Source organism: Heteronotia binoei, chromosome 13 (genome assembly GCF_032191835.1).
Source record: "Heteronotia binoei isolate CCM8104 ecotype False Entrance Well chromosome 13, APGP_CSIRO_Hbin_v1, whole genome shotgun sequence".
Classification (NCBI taxonomy): domain Eukaryota; kingdom Metazoa; phylum Chordata; class Lepidosauria; order Squamata; family Gekkonidae; genus Heteronotia; species Heteronotia binoei.
Genome location: NC_083235.1, coordinates 24,518,162 through 24,541,164, shown reverse-complemented (window position 1 = coordinate 24,541,164; position 23,003 = coordinate 24,518,162). Strand labels below are relative to the sequence as shown.

General features: G+C 46.4%; 1 protein-coding gene across 6 annotated transcripts in view; it reads right to left on the bottom strand.

Moving 5' to 3' along the window:
- Positions 1 to 23,003, bottom strand: part of LRP1 (LDL receptor related protein 1) — a 518,071-nt gene that overhangs the window by 215,661 nt on the left and 279,407 nt on the right. For all 6 annotated transcript variants that reach the window (XM_060252267.1, XM_060252262.1, XM_060252264.1 and 3 more), the window contains 2 exons: positions 6,821 to 7,043; positions 5,028 to 5,217 (listed from right to left, as the gene is read on the bottom strand). In XM_060252267.1, coding sequence (XP_060108250.1) covers positions 5,028 to 5,217; positions 6,821 to 7,043 — 413 coding nt within the window. The remainder of the gene's footprint in view (positions 1 to 5,027; positions 5,218 to 6,820; positions 7,044 to 23,003) is intronic.

The following is a 23,003-nucleotide window of genomic DNA, read 5'->3' as shown; positions in this document are numbered from 1 at the left end:
CCAATCAGTCAGTCCTAAGAGAAATCAACCCAGACTGTTCCCTGGAAGGTCAGATGCTGAGGCTGAAGCTCAAATACTTTGGCCACCAAATGAGAAGGGAGCACTCACCGATGCTGGGAAGGCAAAAAGCAAAAGAAGAAGGAAACAGCAAAAGATGAGATGGCTGGACAGCGTTACTGATGTAACAAACATGAATTTGAGCAGACTTCGGAGGATGGTGGAAAACAGGAGGGCCTGGCAAGACATTGTTCATGGGTTCGCAAAGAGTAGAACTCGACTGTATGACTGAACAACGACAAACGTTTTTCATTAGTCTTGCTAGCCTGAAATAGAACACGACAGGAACCCACAACTTTCTTTGGTAAAGGCTTTTGAAAGGTCTCCCAAGACAAGCTGCCACTGACAGAAAATGCCCCCTATGCTGAGCTGAGCTCCAAAGGCCTTTTAAATCTAGAAAGAAATAATGTAAAGTGACCCTCCAATAGCCCTGCGAATCAGTTGTATTCTTGGAGTACGTGGTGGGAGGCAGAAGGAATGATATCAACCACCGGCAACCTTCTGAACTTTCTGGTGAAACTAGAACATGCAAGTCACAAAGGTCTACAGCTCATGTTGGGCAGAAGGGTTATGCTCAATGACAGAACATCCGCTTTACATGCAGGAGTTCCCAAGTTCAATCCCTGGCATCTTCAGTGGAAACCATCTGGTGGCAGATGACGTTAAAGACCTCTGCCTCAGAATGCTACTAGTCTACATAGATGATACTGATGTTGATAGGCCAATAGTTTGATTCAGTATACAGTAGCTTTATGTTGCAGAGAAGGACATGTAGGTTTTCCCAGGTGGGCCAATAGTACCTCCAAGGCCATTTCATGTTGGAAAAATAGCAGGGGGAGGGGAGGGAGGGGAAGGAAGGAAGGAAGGAAGGAAGGAAGGAAGGAAGGAAGGAAGGAAGGAAGGAAGGAAGGAAGGAAGGAAGGAAGGAAGGAAGGAAGGAAGGAAGGAAGGAAGGAAGGAATGCAGAATATATACAGAAGGTCCCAGGTTCAATCCTCAGAATCCTCAGTTATAAAAATCAGGCAATAGGTGATATGAAACAGGCCCTGAAGAGCTGCTGCCAGTCTGAGTAGACAATACTTACCTCGATGGACCAATGCTCTGCTTCAGTATAAGGCAGCTTCATGCGTGTACATGTGTAATCAAAACAACACATGTCTCGGGGAGAGTGACATTTTTTGTTCTTGTTACAAGAACAACAAGGAATCTCATGTGGCACCTTAACTAGCACATTTGTTGTGGCACAAAGCTTTCAAGGACTACTTCAACAGATGCAGGAAGTGGTGTCCCTCACTGACAGGTATGTGTGTGTGAGCAGGGTTTTTTTGTAGAAAAAGCCAAGCAGGAACTCATTTGCATATCAAGCCACACACCCTTGATATCACTGGAAGTGATGTCACCCATTCAGTAGGTTACTTTCCACATATTGACACAGAACAGTACAGTGCCATCAGCTGCATTTCATGGACTTGTGTTCTCACACAGCCCAATGAGAGACCTTGTTTTACCCCCTCTCAAACAGTCGGGGAGAGAGAGCCATGTGTAGCAGAGAGGGCAGGAGCAGGCCCAGTTTCTTCTGGGAGGGGGCACTCGTGGGCGGCTTCATGTGTCTTACTCTCTTCATAAGCCCATTGGAGGCTGTTGGCAAAAGGATGGAGTGTGCAGCTGCCTAGTGCCTTCCCTCTGCCGGAGACCCTTTTTTTTTTTGTCGAAGCCCTTGCCAAGCCAGGCGGAACTGCGTTCCTGCTCAAAAAAATCCCTGCCGTGTGCATTTTTCTCAGTAGTTGCCCCAATGATAAATTAGCACAGCAACAATAAATTAATATTCAATAATGCCTATTTCCTGCCTGCCATTTTAGAGTACAATGATCAATCCAGTAGGAATACACCTCAATATCATGCCTCCTATGGGTATAATGCACAATGATTATCGTACATGATGATCACATACATGGACAAATGTACTTTCTGAAGCTGAGAAATGAGCATTCACAGGATACACTTTAATGTACATACCATTTAAACGTGTATGTGTACACACAGTTATCCCATGTGAATATGCAGAAGCAAATACAAAACTCTTTCCTATCACAAACTGATTTTCATATAGACCAGGGGTCCCCAGCCCCTGGGCCATGGACCAATACCGGTCCATGACCTCTCTGCAACCGGGCTGCGCAGCCTCGCTGCCCCGCCCCCTCTTACGCAGCCTCGCCGCCCCACGGCGCCCCCCCCATTTTCAGGCTGGGGAAGGAGCCTTGAGACACCTCCCAGGCTGACCTTCCGCACCGATCAGCTGAAAACTGCTGGTGCGGCAGCGAGCAACCCACTGAAAGAGCGGCACTGCCCTTGCCTCCTCCCCACTTCCTTCCTGGGTGTGGGAAGGAAGTGGGGAGGAGGCAAGGGCAGCACTGCTCTTTCAGCAGGTCGTTGGCGCTGCTGCTGCAGTTTTCCCTGCCAATCAGCTGATCAGTGGAAGGGGGGTCAGCCTGGGAGGCATTTCACGGCCCCTTCCTCGGCCTTAAAATGGTGAAAATGGGGGGAGAGGTGACACCGGGGAGAGAGGGGAGGCTAAATTCAGTGCCCCTACCCTGCCGGCCCTGGGGTTGCAGTGGGCAGGCCGGCCCTAGGGCCAGTCCCTGGGGCCAAAAAGTTTGGGGACCACTGATATAGACAACACAGCAGGGATTTGTAACTTTTTTTAGCCAGCAGATGCATTTGGAATTCTGACATGGCATAGTGAGCAAAGCAAGAAAATGGCTGCTGCAGGAGGTGGAGCCAGATACAAAATGATTGCCACAGCTTAGCATCAGTAATACAGTGCAGATCCTTGTGCTGTAGTGGCAGCTGCTAGCAAAGCAACATTAAAAAAAAATCTATACAGCCATTCCAGTCTCCAGTAGTCAGTCAGAAGCCTTGCTGGGCAAAAGCCTTACTTGGTCCTTCCCACTTCCTAAAAACACTCGGCAGGCACTAGAAAAGGTGTCAACGGGTGCCTGGGTGCCTACAGACACCACATTGGGGGACCCCAGCAACAGTTGGTGCAATGGCCCTCGATTTTAAGCAGCTGCCTACTGTAGAAGGAGAGCTGTGAATTCTTCTTAAGTTGGCGGAAACAGACTCATAGAAAATATCCAGAAATAACATATGGTCGTTTTATTAGGACCAACCAAATGTATCATGCAATAACAAGTGAATTTATCACTGAAACAATGGCTCAGACCTCTTGCCCTGACCAACCCCACTGCTCAGCTTTCATGGCACTCTGCTATTCATCCATGAAAGAGAAGGCATAATAATAAACCAGTATCCACAGTGGAAGACTGAATGGTAAAAAACCTTCTTATACTGTCCTTAGACAGGGCATCCTGATAACAATGGACTACGTGCAAAATCAAGCATGGTGGGGAATGGGTGGATCAATCAAGGTAATAGTATTTGAGCAAGGGAGTTGAGGAAGAGACTGATTCATCAAGCTGATCTGATGTGGATGATAATAATAGGGGCACAAGAATGGACTGGCCAGGAAGAGGTGATAAATGGCGATGCAGGAAGAATAGCTGGACCTATGATGATAAATGAGCAGAGAATGGCATACAAGAATAGCTGGATTACAAGTGGGAACCCACAGGAACTCGTGGGAGGAATTTCACTTCCCCCTCTCCCCCTACTTCCTCTTTCCCTTTTTTTTTGAAAACCCCTACAATCTCTCCCCCTTTCCTGCTTCCTTCTCCCCTTCTAGTCCTCTGGGTAGGGACTGGCAATCTCCTTGATTACAGATTCCTACATAGATCAGTTCCCCCTCTCCCACTACTTCCTCTTTCCCTGAGGTTGGGAAATCCCTGGAGATTTTGGCATGGGGTCTTGGGAGGGTGAGGTTTGGGTAGGATGGGTTTTTTTTTTGGGGGGGGGGGAAGCAACATCGGCAGGATATAATGCCATAAATTCCAGCCTCCAAAGCAATTGTTTTCTCCAGGGGAACTGATCTCCATCACTTGGAGAGCAGTTGTAATTCCAGGTGATCTCCAGTCCCCACCTGGAAGTTGGCAACCCTAATTCCCCTGGAGGAAAAGGCTGTTTTGGAAGATGGGTTCTATGGCACTATATCCCTCTGAGGTCCCTCCACTTCAGTCACTAAATTTAAGTATCCAAAGCCATCCCAACTTTGCTATTAGAACATAAGATTCAATTTGATGACAGGCTGACAATAGTGGGGATGGAAGAATGGATACTGCTAACAATGGGAGCACGAAGTCCTAAATAGAGGCTGCTTCTATGTCCCCTGGTGAATGACCTTGAATTATGTGCCAAAGCACAGGTAAGAAGAGCCCTGCTGGATCAGCTCAGTGGTCCATCTAATCCAGCATCCCATTTCAAACAATGGCCAATCAGACAGCCAGGAGGGCCAACAAACAGGGCACAGAGAGGCCGAGGCCCTCCCCTGATGCCACCTCCTAACACTGATATTCAAAGCACTGCTGCCTCTGACTATGGAGTTCCCTTTACTCCTTGTAGCAAGTAGCTATGGATGGACCTATTCCTCCATGAATCTGTCTAACCTCCTTTTAAAGACATCTACACTTGTGGCCATCACTACCATCAATTAACGGTGGAATTCAACAGTTCAATCACTGAATAAGGAAGCATCTCTTTTTGTCTGTCCTGTACCTATTGCCCATCAACTTCACTAGGTGCCTCCTGAGTTCTAGTGTGTGTATTATTTCCCCACTACTTCTGAAGAAGGAATGACCGCAGCCCTTACTTTGTTTCACACACAATAGGCTTGACCTTGAGTAATGAATTCAGGTCTCTACCATCAACAGCAGGAGCAAGCCAAACTAAAGAACCTCAGGAGTATCAGTGGCCATTCTAATGGCTCTTTGGACCCAACATATCATATCCCACCCCTCCCCCTCCCAAAAATCTCCCCTATCCCACACCAGCTCTTAATTCAGCTCTTCCCCACATACCTTTGGGTTGCCGCCGCTGGTGGTAGATATGCAGCGCTCCACCTTTATCTACTCGGGTCACCACCTGGAAGTCTGTGCTGTTGAATCGATTGACACGGATGACACTGGTCTTCTGCTGGGCATTGGCATTGTCTGAGTTGGTGGCGTATAGATAGTTCTCAAAAACAGTCAAGCCATAGAGATGCTCTATCTGGAAGGCACAAAAACCAGTTTTTATGGGCAGGAGCAACCTACTGAAGCCAGTTTAGTGTAGTGGTTAAGTGCATGGACTTTTATCTGGGAGAACTGGGTTTGATTCCCCACTCCTCACTCCTCCACTTGCAGCTGCTGGAATGGCCTTGGGACAGCCATAGTTCTCATAGGAGTTGTCCTTCTGGGAGAGCTCATTCACACATATTATGTGGCTCTTGAAGCCCCCACCACCCCATTAGCTGGCTTGGAGAATGCATTTAAAGTTACAGTTGCTTTCTTTCCACCTCGCCTCCCCCTATCTATTTGCTTTCCTTCCTTCCTTCCTTCCTTCCTTCCTTCCTTCCTTCCTTCCTTCCTTCCTTCCTTCCTTCCTTCCTTCCTTCCTTCCTTCCTTCCTTCCTTCTCAAACATCTTAAGTTCATGTCTTGTGGCTCTCAAACATCTGACATTTATTCTGTGTGGCTCTTATGTTAAGAAAGTTTGGCCACCCCTGCTATAAGCCCTGCAGGTATGTGTCTTCTGCCTGTGTGTCCAATGAGAGAAGGGAACCAGAGACTGGTAGATAGATATGACACTCTTCTGAGCTCTCTGATCTTCTGCATTATTCATATCCTCTACTGTTTGCCTCTAAGTCACATATGCAGAGTATATCATCCACACTGCAATTTTTCTTTAGCACCATTTTATTTGTTACAGGCAGAGGTTTTTTTGTAGCAGAAATTCCTTCGTATATTAGGCCACGCATCCCTGATGTAGCCAATCCTCCAAGAGCTTACAGGGCTCTTAGTACATAACCTACTGTAAGCTCCAGGAGGATTGGCTACATCAGGGGAGTGTGGCCTAATATACGAATGAATTTCTGCTGCAAAAAAACCCTGGTTACAGGTATGTCCTGGAATTTCTCCAAGGGGTTCATCTCACATCTCTGTAAGGTAGGCTTGCCCATCCTGTTAGCATCTGAACCGTTCAAGGACCTGAACCTAAGTATCTCACTTACAAGACCAGCACTATACATTGCACCTTACTGGCTCTCCCTTACCACAGTTTCACAAGAACAGTGAAAACAGATTCTGAAGCCCCCAAAGCCAATCTCACCTCCCACTCTCTGAATCATAGTTCTCTTTCACTCATGCCCAGGGCTTTTTTTTTGTAGCAGAAACTCCTTTGCATATTAGGCCACAGTCCTCTTATGTAGCCAATCCTCTAAGAGCTTACAGGGCTCTTAGTACAGGGCCTACTGTGAGCTCTTAGAGGACTGGCTACATCAGGGGTGTGTGGCCTAATATCCAAAGGAGTTCCTGATACAAACAAAGCCCTGCTCATGCCAAAATTTCCAAATCCCTCTCTATACTGAACTCCTCAAGAACCCAACACATCAGGCTGCTGCTACTTACATAGCTGTGCTTGGGGTTCACTTCAATGCCAAGCTGAAGGAGAAGGCAATATCAGAGGTGTCAAAGCACAAGTGTCAATCATACTGAAATCCCAACAGCAACCTCTAAAGGTAGAAACGCTCCAAAAGGAATACAAGATGGTCCTAGAAATTCCATGGTTCTGATGAATTTTAGACCTCCCCACAGGATCTCACAAAAGGTGCTCACCAAGATGCCTTGGATGATAGTGTGCCGGTTCTTTCCCTCGTAATCCACCACTTCAATGTAGTCAAGGTAGGCATCAGCCCAATAAACCAGTCGGTTGACTAAGTCCAAGGTAATGCCATGAGGGAAGACAATCTTGCTGTCAACCAGCTTGGTGCGGTTCTGTCCGTCCATATCACACCGCTCCACTTTGGGTATCTGTCCATAGTCGGTAAAGAAAACCTTCCTGCAAGGGAAGAAAGAGAAGGATGAGAGGAAGTCTCAAAATGTAAACAGAAACCAATGGTTTCTCTTGGGAGGAGAGAACATCATGCATTCATAGCCAATGATGTTAAAGTAAATTGCATACATAAGAACATAAAAGAAGCCATGTTGGATCAGGCCAATGGCCCATCCAGTCCAACACTCTGTCACACAGTGGCCAAAAAACCAGATGCCATCAGGAGGTCTATCAATGGGGCCAGGACACTAGAAACCCTCCCACTGCTGCCCCCCGTCAAGAATACAGAGCATCACTGCCCCAGACAGAGTGTTCCATCTATACCCTGTGGCTAATAGTTACCGATGAACAAGATCACCAAGCTGCAGAAGTACAATAACAATGTAGACCAATTGTTTCTCATATCACCTCAAACAAACACATAATGTTAAGTATCATACAGGATTTTGCCAGAATGTGTGACAAAATTCTGGAGACATCTCAGCCCTAGAAATATTTTTAGCAGAGCAACCAGAAAATTAGGGAGATCAGAAAAAAAGACAGAGAGAGACAGAGAGAGAGACAGAGAGAGAGAGAACTGTATACTTACCAAATGAATTGGAAACAAAGATCGCATAGCATTAATTTGAAAGACAATAGATTTTTTAAAAAAAAAATCTAATCTTAGAATCCTCTTGCAGGCATCCCTGTCCTGAAAATTTCATCCTAATGTATTCCAAAAATCTATCACTTAGCTAAAGAATTTTAATCTTTCTTGTTTTTCACCCCTCCCCTCCCAAACTATCACTTCCATCTCTGTCTTCATGAATCTGATCTATACTTTCACTCTGTTGCATTTTAAGAGAACAGCTGTGATAGCTGTTTTTGTTTATTTCTGTGTGCCCACATCCATCCTTGATTCCAGTTAAGGTAAACACAACAGTCTTTGCACTTTTCTGTAGTGTGAGGCATGACGATTGTCAAGGCATGCAAATAGATCTGAGATGATGCTGGAGACTGGCTTAAAAATTGCTGAAGTCACAAATGCATTGAGTTCTCCTTAGAGAAGGGATACACAGTAATTTTCTTCTAAACAGTTCCTCCTATTGCAGATCCTACACTAGGGGTGTCAAACATCTGGCCCAGGGGCCAAATCAGGCCCCCGAAGGGCTCTAATCAGGCCCCTGAGCAACTGGCTGTCTTCTGCTTCCTTCTCCTTCTCTCTTGGTTCCTTCTGTGTAACAGCTTGCTTTGCAAGGTTTGCTCAATCACACAGGAGCTACAGAGCAAAACCTCTTATTTTCTCCATTGGCTGAAGCTCCTCCCCCACCTAGTCCCCTGGGGAAGGCCAGAAAGAGCCAGAGCTTCCTTTGCCCAGTTCACAGGATTCCATGAGAGAAATACAAAGAAAGTAACTTTAAGACCAATGAGTGCTAATGTTTTAAGCAAGTTTTAATCTTTTTAAAACAGATCTTTTATTATGTTTGTCTGTGTCCTTTATAAAGTTTATATCTCTGCTATCTAAAATAGGTACACATATGACCCAGCCCTATCACTGCCCCAGACACTTCCAATAATATGCTGTGGCTAATAGCCACTGATGGACCTACGCTCCATATTTTTATCCAAACCTCTCTTGAAGCTGGCTATGCTTGTAGCTGCCACCACCACCTCCTGTGGCAGTGAATGCCACATGTTAATTACCCTTTGGGTGAAGAAGTACTTCCTTTTATCCATTCTAACCCGACTGCTCAGCAATTTCATTGAATGCCCATGAGTTCTTGTATTGTGAGAAAGGGAGAAAAGGACTTCTTTCTCTACTTTCTCCATCCCATGCATAATCTTGTAAACCTCTATCATGTCACCCCGCAGTCGACGTTTCTCCAAGCTAAAGAGCCCCAAGCGTTTTAACCTTTCTTCATAGGGAAAGTGGTCCAAACCTTTAATCATTCTAGTTGCCGTTTTCTGCACTTTTTCCAATGCTATAAAATCCTTTTTGAGGTGCAGTGACCAGAATTGTACACAGAATTCCAAATGAGACTGCACCATCAATTTATACAGGGGCATTATGATACTGGTTGATTTGTTTTCAATTCCCTTCCTAATAATTCCCAGCTTGGCGTTGGCCTTTTTTATTGCAATCGCACACTGTCTTGACATTTTCACTAAGTTATCTGCCACGACCCCAAGATCTCTCTCTTGGTCAGTCTCTGCCAGTTCACACCCCATCAACTTGTATTTGTAGCTGGGATTCTTGGCCCCAATGTGCATTACTTTGCACTTGGCCACATTGAACCTCATCTGCCATGTTGACGCCCAATCACCCAGCCTCAACAGATCCCTTTGGAGTGCCTCACAATCCTCTCTGGTTCTCACCACCCTGAACAATTTAGTGTCATCTGCAAACTTAGCCACTTCACTGCTTACTCTCAACGCCAATTCATTAATGAACAAGTTAAAGAGCATGGGACCCAGTACTGAGCCCTGCGGCACCCCACTGCTTACTGTCCACCACTGCGAAGACAGCCCATTTATACTCTCTGTTTCCTATCAATTAGCCAGTTTTTGATCCACAAGAGGACTTGTCCTTTTACTCCATGACTCTCGAGCTTACTAAGGAGCCTTTGATGAGGAATTTTATCAAAAGCTTTCTGGAAGTCAAGGTAAACAACATCTATTGGGTCCCCTTTGTCCACATGTTTGTTCACCCCCTCAAAGAACTGTAACAGGTTAGTGAGGCAAGATCTTCCCTTACAGAACCCATGCTGAGTCTTCCTCAATAACTCACGTTCATCAATGTGCCTACTCATTCTGTCCTTGATAATGGTTTCTACCAACTTTCCCAGTATTCCTCTCTTGCTTATACAGCCAACCATCAAGGAGGACCAGGTAGGCAGGAAACTATTATTGCAAAGTTGTAGTGCATTAATGTAGAAGTACATAGGCCCGGAATACAAGGGATGCTCCTGACTTTATTATACCTTGATCTACTGCGCTGAATTAGGATATTAAGATCTCCTTTCACGCTGACCTAGTCTCCAAAGACAGCTGAAGTGTCACATTAATACTTCTTCTAAGACAGATCTGCTCCATTTCAAAAGACCTTGTTTCATGTGCATTTTTAAAAGGACTCCTCCTTTGATCTAGCAGCTGCCTCTTGTCCAGGTGCAAAAACCTCACAGCTGATAATGCTTGATTTATGAAAGCCAGATTCCTTCTAAATACCTGGGAGAACCTTGCATGGCAACAATGTCCTTTCACTTTCCCTCAACTTCTAGTATTTAAGAACAATAACAAAGCAGGAAAGGAAGTCCAGCTTCAAAGTCAAAAGTGTTGACTGACAACCAATATTGGACCAGGGAGAGAAGATGATGATGATATTGGATTTTTATCCCGCCCTATACTCTAAATCTCAGAGTTTCAGAGCAGCCACAATCTCCTTTACCCACCCCCCTCTCCCCGCACACAACAGACATTCTGTGAGGTAGGTGGGGCTGAGAGAGTTCTCACAGAAGCTGCCCTTTCAAAGACAAAGTCTCAGAGTGGCCTACAATCTCCTTTACCCTTCTCCCCCACAACAGACACCCTGTGAGGTAGGTGGGGCTGAGAGAGCTCTGACAGCAGCTGCCCTTTCAAGGACACCTCCTGTGAGACCTATAGCTGACCCAAGGCCATTCCAGCAGGTGCAAGTGGAGGAGTGGGGAATCAAACCTGGTTCTCCCAGATAAGAGTCCACGTACTTAACCACTACACCAAACTGGCTTCTCCTACACCAAACTGGGCATCTTCAGGGCACAAGTTCACTGGCCAGCTGCCCACAGATTAAAATTCCTCCTCCAACAGTTACAAAGAGTTTTTGCCATTATTATTGGGGAGGGGGAGCAGGTACAAGATTCATCTTTACTATGAAACTGAAGTCTGTTCAATGAACAAGAAGCTGCTGAACCTCATGATGTAGCTAAAACTATGGGAGGAGGAGGATGAAATGTACATTTCCCAGTCAATGAATAGAGAATTATGAAAATGTGATAAAAAAATAAATGTACTTGGCTAGAAACTTGAAAATAAGAATTAGGCACAGTACACTGAGAACTGAACTATAACGCATAAAAAGGCAAGATATAAACATTTTTTAATCTATGGATGCTTCCTAACCAATGGACTGGATCTTATGTCCCCACTCCTGTTAAGCTGGAACCTATAACACTTTTTTACTGTCTTCCTTCAACAAAGAATGACTTTTTCGGGGTCATTTCTTAGGAAAAGAAGTGCCGGAGCTCATTAGCATAACTCATTTGCATATGCCACACACCCCTGACATCACCAGAAGGTGTACTAAATTATATCAGCTCAGCACCTACTTTAAAATGCTTCCTGAATTATCATTGTCATAATAAAACCTTACGCCCATCATTCTTTTTAATGACTTTCTCCTATGTGGCCACAGTGACACGAGAAAGATTTCCATCTGTCTGCTTTATATTTTTAGGTCATTTTCCCATTTTTTGTGGGGGGAATATTAGGAAGTTTGTCAAATCTTAGAGTTCGGAAAAATTCTCATAGGGGTTTGAACAATGGAGTCCAGAAGCAAGGGGGTGTTTGGGGGGGGAGGAGGGGGTGTAAGAGAGAATGAGCACAATAAAATTTAGAGGTTCTGGAGCTCTCCTCCTGTGAGCTCCTGCCCAAAATGAGGTCTGGACTCTAGAGAAAGGTTTTCCCCAATGTAGAAAAGTCTTCTTTTGTTGAAGTAAGTCTTCCTCCATTGGAGAAAAAAAAACCTTGGTGGAAGGGAGTCATAAGGTCCAACAGTGAAAAAGATAATCCTAGGATCCAAGGCAAAGTTTTCATCTTCCTCTGATCCAACTATAACTATGTGAATTACAACAGAACTTGGAGCTTCTCATTGGAAGAGCTCTAACCTTAGACAGCCAGTTTGGTGTAGTGGTTAACTGTACGGACTCTTATCTGGGAGAACCAGGTTTGATTCCCCACTCCTCCACTTGCACCTGCTGGAATGGCCTTGGGTCAGCTATAGGTCTCACAGGAGGTGTCCTTGAAAGGGCAGCTGCTGTGAGAGCTCTCTCAGCCCCACCTACCTCACAGGGTGTCTGTTGTGGGGGGAGGGGAGGTAAAGGAGATTGTGACCACTCTGAGATTCAGAGTACAGGGCGGGATATAAATCCAATTTCTTCTTCATTTTCTTACTTAATGGTTCGACATATTCCTTCTGCGGTTTTAAATGGCTGCTTCAGGGAGGGACAAGTCAATCTAAAACTGTGTGTTTATAGGGAAGAAGCAGTGAAGGGGTTACCTGTTATTTGTTCCACTGACCTTGTGTGCGTGTGTAAAGTATAATGTAATAAGTGCAGTGTAACGCAGCAACTGACTCTGCTGACCTCATAGGGTTTTCAAGGCAAGAGATCAACAAAGGTGGTTTGCCTTTGCCTTTCTCTTTGTAACAACTCTGGACTTTCTTCTGGTCTTCTATCCAAAGCCAACCCTGCTTAGCTTCTAAGTTTTGACGAGGTTGGGCTAGCTTGGGCCATTCAGGTCAGGGGTCCGCATCTCTCAAACAGCTTCTTTTATTTCTTTCTGGCCGAAGCAACAGAAAATAGAAATTTCTGCTCAAACAAATGTGTTGCCAAAAAAGGTGAGTTGCAGCAGAGTGAGCATAGGGGGAAAGTTCCTTTCTGTACATGTGCTTTACCAGGTATGGCCAAACTTGCTTAACATAAGAACCACATAGAATTAACATCCATAGTCTGGATAAAGGAAGGAAGGAAGGAAGGAAGGAAGGAAGGAAGGAAGGAAGGAAGGAAGGAAGGAAGGAAGGAAGGAAGGAAGGAAGGAAGGAAGGAAGGAAGGAAGGAAGGAAGGAAGGAAGGAAGGAAGGAAGGAAGGGAGGGAGGGAGGGAGGGAGGGAGGGATATGGGGAGCGGGAAAGAAAGCAACTTTAAATACATTTTTAAAGGTGCCAGCTAACAGGGTGGGATGGGGCTTTGAGAGTCACACAATATTTATGAAAGAGCCACATGTTGCCCCTGAGCCACAGTTTGGCCACCTCGTGCTATACTGTTATCCGGGCACTTATATATTTTGATATTCTGCTTTGTACCACTTTACTTTGATGCTTCTTGTCTACAAATATTCCACCTTTTGTTATGGCCCCTATTCAGAACCAATAAATAAAGTTAAATTCACGTAATATTTTCTTGTATTTTGAATATTTTCTTGAATCTTCGGTGGCCTCTCCTCTCTCTAGTCCCTACAAGACATTACTTTGTGGATTTAAGAACATTACATTTATAGCATTTATTTTTATTTACAGAATTTATATTTCCCCTTCTGGCCAATCAGAGCCATTTTAAATGCTCTGCAGCCCAATCCTATGCATGTTTACTCAGAGGTGAGTCCCACTGACTCAAATGGGGCCTTTCTCCTTATGCTGATGAAGATGAAGATAAAGATACTGGATTTATATCCCGTCCTCCACTCCAAATCTCAGAGCGGCTCACAATCTCCTTTACCTTCCCCCCCCCCACAACAGAAACCCTGTGAGGTGGGTGGGGCTGAGAAGACTCTCACAGCAGCTGCCCTTTCAAGGACAACCTCTGCCAGAGCTATGGCTGACCCAAGGCCATTTCACCAGGTGCAAGTGGAGGAGTGGGGAATAAACAGGTTGCTTACCTGTAACTGATGATCTTCGAGTGGTCATCTGTGCAGTCACACACATGGGTTTTCCATCTGGAACGAACCCGACCTCGGAGAATTTAAAACTAGCCTAGGCGTTTATTTTGGCGCGCATTCCCTCTCGTCCAGGGGAGCAGGCATCCACTGCGCATGCCTGGAGCGAGGGGGAGGCGCTCCACCCACCCAGTTTCTTTTAGCCACTGTATAGAGAAAATTGTTAATAGAGTAGAGTATAGACCAGAAGCGGGGAAGGCTGGGCGGACGTGTGTGACTGCACAGATGACCACTCGAAGATCATCAGTTACAGGTAAGCAATCTGTTTATCTTCATCGTGGTCTCTGTGCAGTCCCACACATGAGTGACTGGTAAGCTGAAGCGCACGGAGGCGAGTGCTGGTTCTGAAATGAAAAAACGTGTTAAGCATGCATATAGGCATAAAAGTGTTGTACTTACAGGAGAAGAGATTGTAGGCTTCGGTCAAAAATAGAACGAAATACAGCCTGTTCGAAGGATACGTCTCGCTGAGCACGAACGTCTAAGGCGTAGTGTGTGGCGAATGTCGATGGAGAAGACCAGACCGCAGTGGCACAGATGTCTTTCATTGGTATGCCCTTACAGAAGGCCGATGACATGGAAAGAGCTCAAGAGGAATGAGCAAGCAAGTGTTCGGGTACGAGCTGTTTAGCTAGTTGGTAGCATAAAGCAATGGTAGCCACAATCCACTTCGAAAATCTCTGGGTAGAGATTTTGTGTCCTTGCTTAAGAGTTTATAGGCTACAAAAAGTCTAGGATCCTTATGGAAAGGACGTGTCCTTTCAATATAGTAAGCGAGGGCCTGACGTAAGTCAAGATTGTGTAAACGTCCGTTGGCCTGCATCACTAGGTTTTTGAAAAAAGGAGGGTAGAATGGTCGACTTTCCCAGATGGTAAGGTGAGACGACTTTCGGTAGGAAAGCAGGGTCAGGACGTAGAACCACTCTGTCGTGGTGGAAGACAGTGTAAGGGGGGTCCGTCTGAAAAGCACAAACATCGCTAACACTTCTGCCAGATGTGAGTGCCACTAGTAATGCCGTCTTCCACGACAAGAGGTGCAGTGGAATGGATGCCATTGGCTCAAAGGGAGGTTTCATTAGTTGGCTCAGAACAAGAGATAAACTCCACATAGGTTGTAGTTGACAAATTGGGGGTCGAAGATGCAGAATGCCCTTTAGGAAGGCTTTTGCAGCAGGATGAGAAAAAAACAGTGCGTCCTCCAATATGTGGGTGAAGGGCTGAAATAGCGGCCAGGTGAACTTTTAAAGAGGTGTAGGCCAGGCCTGAGTTAGAGAGAGACAAGGTGTATGACAGGATCTGAGCTATAAAGGATGATGTAGGGAGGAAATTGTGTTGAACAGCATACTGTAGAGAGCCAGTTTGGTATAGTGGTTAAGTGTGCGGACTCTTATATGGGAGAACCGGGTTTGATTCCCCACTCCTCCACTTGCACCTGCTGGCATGGCCTTGGGTCAGCCATAGCTCTGGCAGAGGTTGTCCTTGAAAGGGCACCTGCTGTGAGAGCCCTCTCAGCCCCACCCACCTCACAGGGTGTCTGTTGTGGGGGGAAGGTAAAGGAGATTGTGAGCCGCTCTGAGACTCTTCGGAGTGGAAGGTGGGATATAAATCCAATATCTTCTTCTTCATCATCTTCTTCTACTCTGCAAAATGCTTCCACTTTTGAGAGTAAAATTTTCTAGTGGACGGTTTTCTGTCATTTAAGAGAACATGTCGGACTTCTGCAGGAAATTCTAGAAACTGATTCTCCAGGCAGTTAGTCGCAGAAGTCCTGGATCGTGATGTAGGACCTTTCCGGCTTGTTGAGAAATGAGGTCCCGAGTTTGAGGAAAGTGATGAAATACACTGTTGGAGAGAAGGAGGAGTGTGGTGAACCATGGTTGGTGGGGCCACCAGGGGGTGACTAGGATACAGTTGGTCCGATCCGACCTGATTTTCTGAAGTGTTCTCGTTATCAGTGGGATGGGTGGAAACAGATAGTGTAGTGGTCCCGCCCACTGATGGAGGAAGGCATCTCCCACAGACTGAGATGATGGAGGGCCATGGGTATATAAGTGTGGGCATTGGGCATTGTCCAGGGAGGCAAAAACATCTATGACCGGAACTCTGAACGTCCTGAAAACTGGTTGGAGGTGGCAGCGTTTGAGGGTCTATTCGTGGTTGTTCACAAGGTGGTGATTTAGTGTATCTGCTTGAATATTCTGGATTCCCAGCAAATGAACAGCTGTTAGATATATGTTGTGAGCAATGCTCCAGTGCCAAAGGGCTAAAGCTCGTTTGCATAGGCAGACAGACACAGTGCCCCCCTGCCGGTTGATATAAAACACGGTTGCCACGTTGTCTGAGGTGACCTGGATGTGCAGACCGTGAAGGGATGGTAGGAATGACTTGAGTGCTCTGTGGACCGCCAACAGCTCCAGGCAGTTGATATGGAGGGATTTTTCGTTTGCTGTCCACTGCCCTTGTACCATTAGTATGCCAAAGTGGGCTCCCCAACCCCTCCTTGAAGCATCTGTCGTGACAATTGCTGACAGAGATGATCTTATGAATGGCATCCCCACCAGAAGGTGATGTTTTATTGTCCACCATTCCAGTGCTGGAAGAATGTGATGTGGAACGGTTAGTAAAGTCATTTGGTGTTGTTGATACGGGTGGAACGTCTGTACGAACCATATTTGCAGAGGTCTCATGCGGAGTCTTGAGAAGCACAGGACAGAAGTAGTGGCCGCCATAAGTCCCAGCATACGCTGAAAAATGAGGGCTGTCTGGGTAGGATGAGGTATGATGGTAGCGGCCAAAGACTGGATGTGGTGAACCCTGTCTGCAGGGAGGTAGGCCTTGTGGGATACCATTGATAGGTGTGCACCTATGAATTGGATGTCTTGTGTTGGGACAAGGTTGGACTTTATCAGGTTGACCTGAAGGCCCAGTGAGGACAGAAGGGCTAGAGTAGTGGAAATGTCCTGTTGAAGTTGCTCTTGGGATTGAGCCACAATGAGCCAGTCGTCTATGTAGGGATATATGGAGATTTTTCGTTGACGAAGCATCGCTGCCACCACCGCCATACACTTAGTGAAGACTCTTGGTGCGGTCAATAGACCGAAGGGAAGGGTGCAGAACTGATAATGTTGGTTCCCGAAAGCAAATCTCAAGAATCTTCTGTGGTAATGGTTGATGGTAAGGTGGAAATAGGCGTCTTGAAGGTCTATGAGCGCCATCCAAGCATCTTTGGGATCAATGGGAGAACAGATTGCAGGGTAATCATGCAGAATTTTTTGTACCGGTTATGGCAGTTGAGTTTGTGAAGGTCCAGTATTGGACGTTATCCTCCATCTTTCTTTGGAACCAGGAAGTATCGAGAATAGAACCCTGTGTGATGAATTGCGGTGGGAATGGTTCTATGGCTGCCTTGGCCAGCAAGGCAGCAATCTCTTCCTGGAGAGGTAGGGAAGGAGGGGTACGTATGAAGCGATGGTGCCTCGGGGGCAAATTGAACTCTATGGTGTAACCCCTGTAGATGATTGCCAGGACCCAGGAATCTGATGTTATGGATTCCCACATGGGGTAAAAGGGAAGCAGTCTTGTTGTATTGAGACGGTGTGGTGGAGATGGAGGTGGTGTCAGAAAGTCAAAAAGACTGTTTTGGAGCAGGAGTCGTCTTTTTTGTAGCCTGTGGTCGAGATCGTTGATGGAATGGTTGTTTAGCTGGTTGAGCTTTGCACTTCCAGTAGTCAGCTCATCTAGGTGAACGGGGACGTTTGTAGAAGGATGGTTTCCAGCCTCTTTGTCTATTGGGTTGAGGTTGTTGCTGACTGACTCCTAATCTCCTAGCTCTCTTCCTGTTGTCATCGACGGTAGTCAGAATGTCATCAGTAGTCGCATTAAAAAGACCTTGGCCATCGAAGGGAAGGTCTTCAATTTTGAATTTAATGTCCGGTTGTAGTGATGAAGAGCGAAGCCAGGCGTGCCAACGTAAAGCAATGGAGGTGGCCATAGTTCTAGAAGAACAAGCAACAGCCTGGTGGACCGAGTTGATTTGTTTGCTTACTTGGGAGAGCTCTTGTAGAATTTGTGATGCTTGCTTCTGTGCAGAGTCAGGTAAGGACGGAACCAACATAGTGTGTTGAGATGTTAAATTGAAGGTATACGCCGAGAAGTAAGCCAAGTAATTATGGATCTTTGAAGTGGCCGTCGAGAGGAAGTAAAGTTTTCTTCCCAAGGTGTCCAGCTTCTTTCCCTCCTTCTCAGGTGGGACTGGGTGACGTGTTTGCTTTGATTTTGAAGAGGAGTGCATGGACCACATCAGATACCCTCGGTAGGTCAGTGGTGAGTTTTATATTGAGGGTATTTGCCATCTTTGTAAACAGGTCTAGGTATGCTTTGGATCCCTCAGCTGGTGAGAAGTCGGCTGGTTTGGTAATGCCCGACGTAGGTGATGTTGGTGAAGATATTGATTGAGAAGACTCCGAGTGCTCAGCTTCCGAATCCTCGGGGGCATCAATGGGAGTCGTAGGTCGGTCATGTGTAGGCACAGTAGACAATGGTAAAGCCTTACTTGTGAGGGTAGGTTGGTCAGGTTGTAGCGTTTGCTGTTTCGATGGAGCCGAAAAAGCAGATGTTGAAGGACCCAGTGATGTTTGTTTCGGTTCCTGGCTGAAATGTTGGGGTCGATAGTAAAACTCCTCATGGTACTGATGACGGTGTGTATCTTCATGGTACCGAGGTTCAATGTGCCTGTATTGATGAGTTTCCTCATGGTACCGAGGTTGGTAGAATTCCTCACGGTACTGAGTTCAATGTTCCAGAGATGGTGACCTAGAGGGTCTGTAATATCGATGGCGTCGATATGAGAACGGTGATCTGGATCTAGACAGGCTATAATAATAATGGCGATGCCTATGCCGACTTGGAGACTGTTCAATGTACTGTTGAGCTGGGGACTCCCAATGGAGTGGGGAGACAGCGGAACCTTTGAAGGTACACAGTGCCGATACCTCACGGAATGAATGCATTCCAAGTAGATTGGCTCGTTGAACTCGAAGTCGATGTGACGGGTCCAGAGACTCCGTGGCCATAATGTCCTCAGGCAAGGACCCGTGGATAAAAGGGGACTGAGATCAGATGCGGATGACCTCGTCGGTAATGACATCAGTAGGGATCGAGAGTTCGGCCGGAACAGTCGGTGCCGTGGATATCAATACCAAGGTGGAGGTCGCCGGATGCGAGGTCATGGTATCCAAGGGCCTCGGGTCCGAATGACGATCCATCTTCGATGTAGATTTCGACTCCATGTGTCATTTCGATGAAGATTTCAAGCGGTGTTTTTTCTTGGAGTCGTCTGACTTTTTGGTGTGTTTCCCGGACTTAGGCTTACTGGGAGCCGATGCCACGGAAGCTGCCGGTCTAACCACGTCCCTTTGCAAAGTTAGGGAAGGTGGCGAGTTTTGGGACCCAGAAGCATGGGACATCACAGGCCCCAGTGAAGACTCTAAGAGATGGCTCTTTAGTCTAGCAGCGCAATTTTTTCTGGCCTGCTTCCCAAATTGGCTACAATGGGCACAGGTATCGATTCTGTGGGCCTCCCCCAAACAAAATAAGCACAAAGAGTGTGCGTCTGTTGAAGGAATTTTGGTCCCACACCGAGTACACTTTTTGAACGTCGTTTTAGGATCCTTCCCTTCTATACGCCCGGGGGGGGAGGCGGGGGGAGGAAGGAGACGGAATGATAGCTGAAGAAGATACCAGTCAAAGTTGAAGAAGAAGACGTCGTAGAAGCAGGATTTTAGAGAAGAAGTCAAAACAAGGTTGAAAAGGCTAGACGAAGTTGAGGAGACACAACAAGGTGAGACTATTTCGAGTGGCAGTTAGAAAGAAACTGGGTGGGTGGAGCGCCTCCCCCTCGCTCCAGGCATGCGCAGTGGATGCCTGCTCCCCAGGACAAGAGGGAATGCGCGCTGAAATAAACACCTAGGGTAGCTTTAAATTCTCCAAGGTCGGGTTCGTTCCAGACAGAAAACCCATGTGTGAGACTGCACAGAGACCACGATGAAGATCAAACCCGGTTCTCCTAGATAAGAGTCCGTGCACTTATTTATTTATTTATATTTCGACTTATATCCCGCCATCCCCACCGAAGTGGCTCAGGGTGGCTCACAACATGTAAACTTACATAAATTTAGCTTAAAAACAATTTCATAGTAACCACTACACCAAACATAATGAGAATGCACTATGCATTAGTACTCCTGGCTGGTAATCAGATTCTTTATTTTCACTGTTTTTGCCTTTGGAGACTGCTTGACTGTGAAAGCTGTCTTTGCCTTGGTCAACAGAGCAGGCAAATAAGAAGCGAACTTTTAACTCGCTGCACTTTGGTCTCTCCAGCTTCCAGCTGGGTCAAACCTCAAGTGTGAAGGCTGAAAACCACATTGTAAGGCTAGCAAATGGGAGGGAGGGGGGGAGAGGAATTAAAGTGGGCCCTGTGAGATGGTTAGATAGAGTTTTAAGCTCTGCACATTTCCCTGGTTGTGGGTGAAAAATCTCCTTCCTCACCCACACCCACCCATGACCAACACAGAAGGAATTCCTGCAGCAGCAGATTTTAAGCCATTTCTTTTGCATTCTAGCATGCAGGCACAGAGAGAGGTACACTGTGACACCTGTCAGGCAGTTGCAAGCAAACACTAGATGGCAGTCTAAGGTATGCTTTGCCTTTGACCGCCAAAGACCCTTTTCCAAATACTTTTCATCCTTCATCCACGCAAGGAATAAGCCCAGGAACAACAAAAATCCAGGAGGCCTTTCCAACATCCTGCGTCCATGCAGATGTCGACATGATACGAAATGGTTTCAGACCTGTAACTATCACTTGCATCCACAGACAGCAAAAATTCTCTCGCTTTAGTGTGGAAGCCAATTCCAGCAAGGCAAAGGGTAGATAAACACGTTGATCCACCGCAAGGCCCTCAAGGACATCAGGACCACAGGATGTCAAGCTAGGTCTAAGGAAGCATCAATATTTGTTGTCCTGATTACGCAGTATCTGAGCACCCTTTGGTACACTTATCGTCAGCGCATACACAGGCAGGCAAAGAGCTCATCCTTGCACAGAGTTCAAAGGCTGGGAAGCTCAAGTTGAAAGGCAGTATTCTAAAGTAAAGCCAAATGTACAGAAAAGAATCAATGTGACTTAACTTCTGCGTCAAAGAGTTTTTGAATCAAGTGGGAAATGACTTCCCTAAGCTCCCACAAAGGTACAGATGGCTAGAAAACATAGAATCATAGAGTTGGAAGGGACCCCCGAGGTCATCTAGTCCAAACCCCTGTACAATGCAGGAAATTCACGAATACCCCCCCCCCTAAAATCACAGGATCAGCATTGCTGTCAGATGGCCATCTAGCCTCCAAGAGAGCCCACCACCTCCCATATTTCTAGGGTCGCTCCACGTTGGGAAATACCTGGAAATTTCTGGGGTGGAGCCTGGAGAGGGTGGGGTTTGTGGAGGGGGAAGGAAGCACCTCATTGGAGTATAATGCCATACAGTCCACTTTGCAGAATGGCCATTTTCTCCAGGGGAACTGATCTCTGTCACCTGGAGATCACTTTTAATCCCAGGTGACCTGGAGGCGGGCAACCCTATAAAATATGCAAAACCCTGTAAGTAATTCCTGACTGCCCCTCCCTTCTTTGCCTCAAAGTGATGCTGACTGATTACAAACTAAGTAGTGAAAGGGAGAGGGTTGCTCAACAAATCGCCTACCCGCTGCTTTCTCACTGAAACCCTGCCTCCCCCTTGCCACCTCTGCCCTTGTGGTGCTGGAAAGTGCCATGAGACTGCAGCCAACTTATGGCAAACCAGTAGAGTTATTCAAGGGCTTTTTTTGGTAGAAAATGCCCAGCAGGAACTCATGTGCATATTAGGCCACACACCCCTGACATCACCATTGTTTCACCAGCAGAACTTATTTGTATATTAGACCACGCCCCGACACCAAGCCAGCCAGAACTGCGTTCCTGTGTGTTTCTGCTAAAAAAAAAAAAGCCCTGGAGTTATCAAGGTAAGAGACAGACAGGCAAGCCACTGGCCTTTCTTATTGGTCTCCCATCCAGCTACAGCCAATCCTTCTTACCTTCCAAAATGAGACCAGGCTAGCCTGGGCCACCCAGGTCAGGGTCTGCCCTTCTAGTAGCCCAAATATACATTTCCTAGGTAGAACATTCATCTGGAACCTGCAGGTGGGAAAGCAACTGGGAGAGCAGAGAATCAAAGGAAAATTGGCAGACAGGGAGAGGATAAGTTAGGCATGGACTCCCTTTCCTGCTTTTCCAGTCCAAATTTCCCTCCTTCTATCTCAGCCCAATTTAGAAGGCAGCAGCTGCCAGAAGTTTTCATAGACTTCCAAATGCAATGGGGTAACCGAACCCTGATCGGATTTGAAATCAGGCCCGTTCTCTCCACCTGGGTATTCTGTATTCCATTGGCATGGTTGCTACAGCTATAACAAACGCTCCCTCTCTAAGCTGTGGAGTCTTGTGAGCAAAAATTCTACTTGGTAAACCACTGGCATTAAAGTTGTGAGCTATTGCATAAATTAGTTTGCTCTGGAGCCATCCCTCCTGAGCTAAGACAAAGATGTGTGAGTTGGAGCTAGGGTTTCCAAGTCCCCCACGGCCTCCAGCAGGCGACTTTTTTTACGCGTGCAATGCTCTAGCAATTTAGGAGGGAAAAACTCTATGGTACCTATTGTACCATAGAGTTTTCCCTCCCAAACTGTTAGAGCGTCCGGTGAAACCATAGAGTTTTCCCAAAAATGCCTAGAGTGGCCTGCGTGCAGTGTTTCCGGTGCGATGACGACACTTCCAAGTGACGTCATTACACTAGTGACGTCAGGAAAGGTTCCCCCCATGGCCCAATGTAGGCCGGCGAGCTGGGAACCTCCAGGGCAGGAGAACCCCCATTTGGCCCAGGGGCTTGGCAGCCCTAGATGGAGTCCAAAATGCTTTAAGCTAGCTCACACTAACTCAGCTTACAGGGAACACTGGCGATGACTGTTAGCATTTAATATGCACTTACCATTGTGTACACATATTACAGGACATAATCTCTTCTAGCAAAAGTGAGATGGCCAGGTAGTATCTACAACCCACTGAGTTATGAAGATAGGGTAGGAGAAGATGCAATGCTGGCATGGGGAAGATAGAGCTTGAAATATAGACCAACACTGCATGTCATGTTTAATAAACTT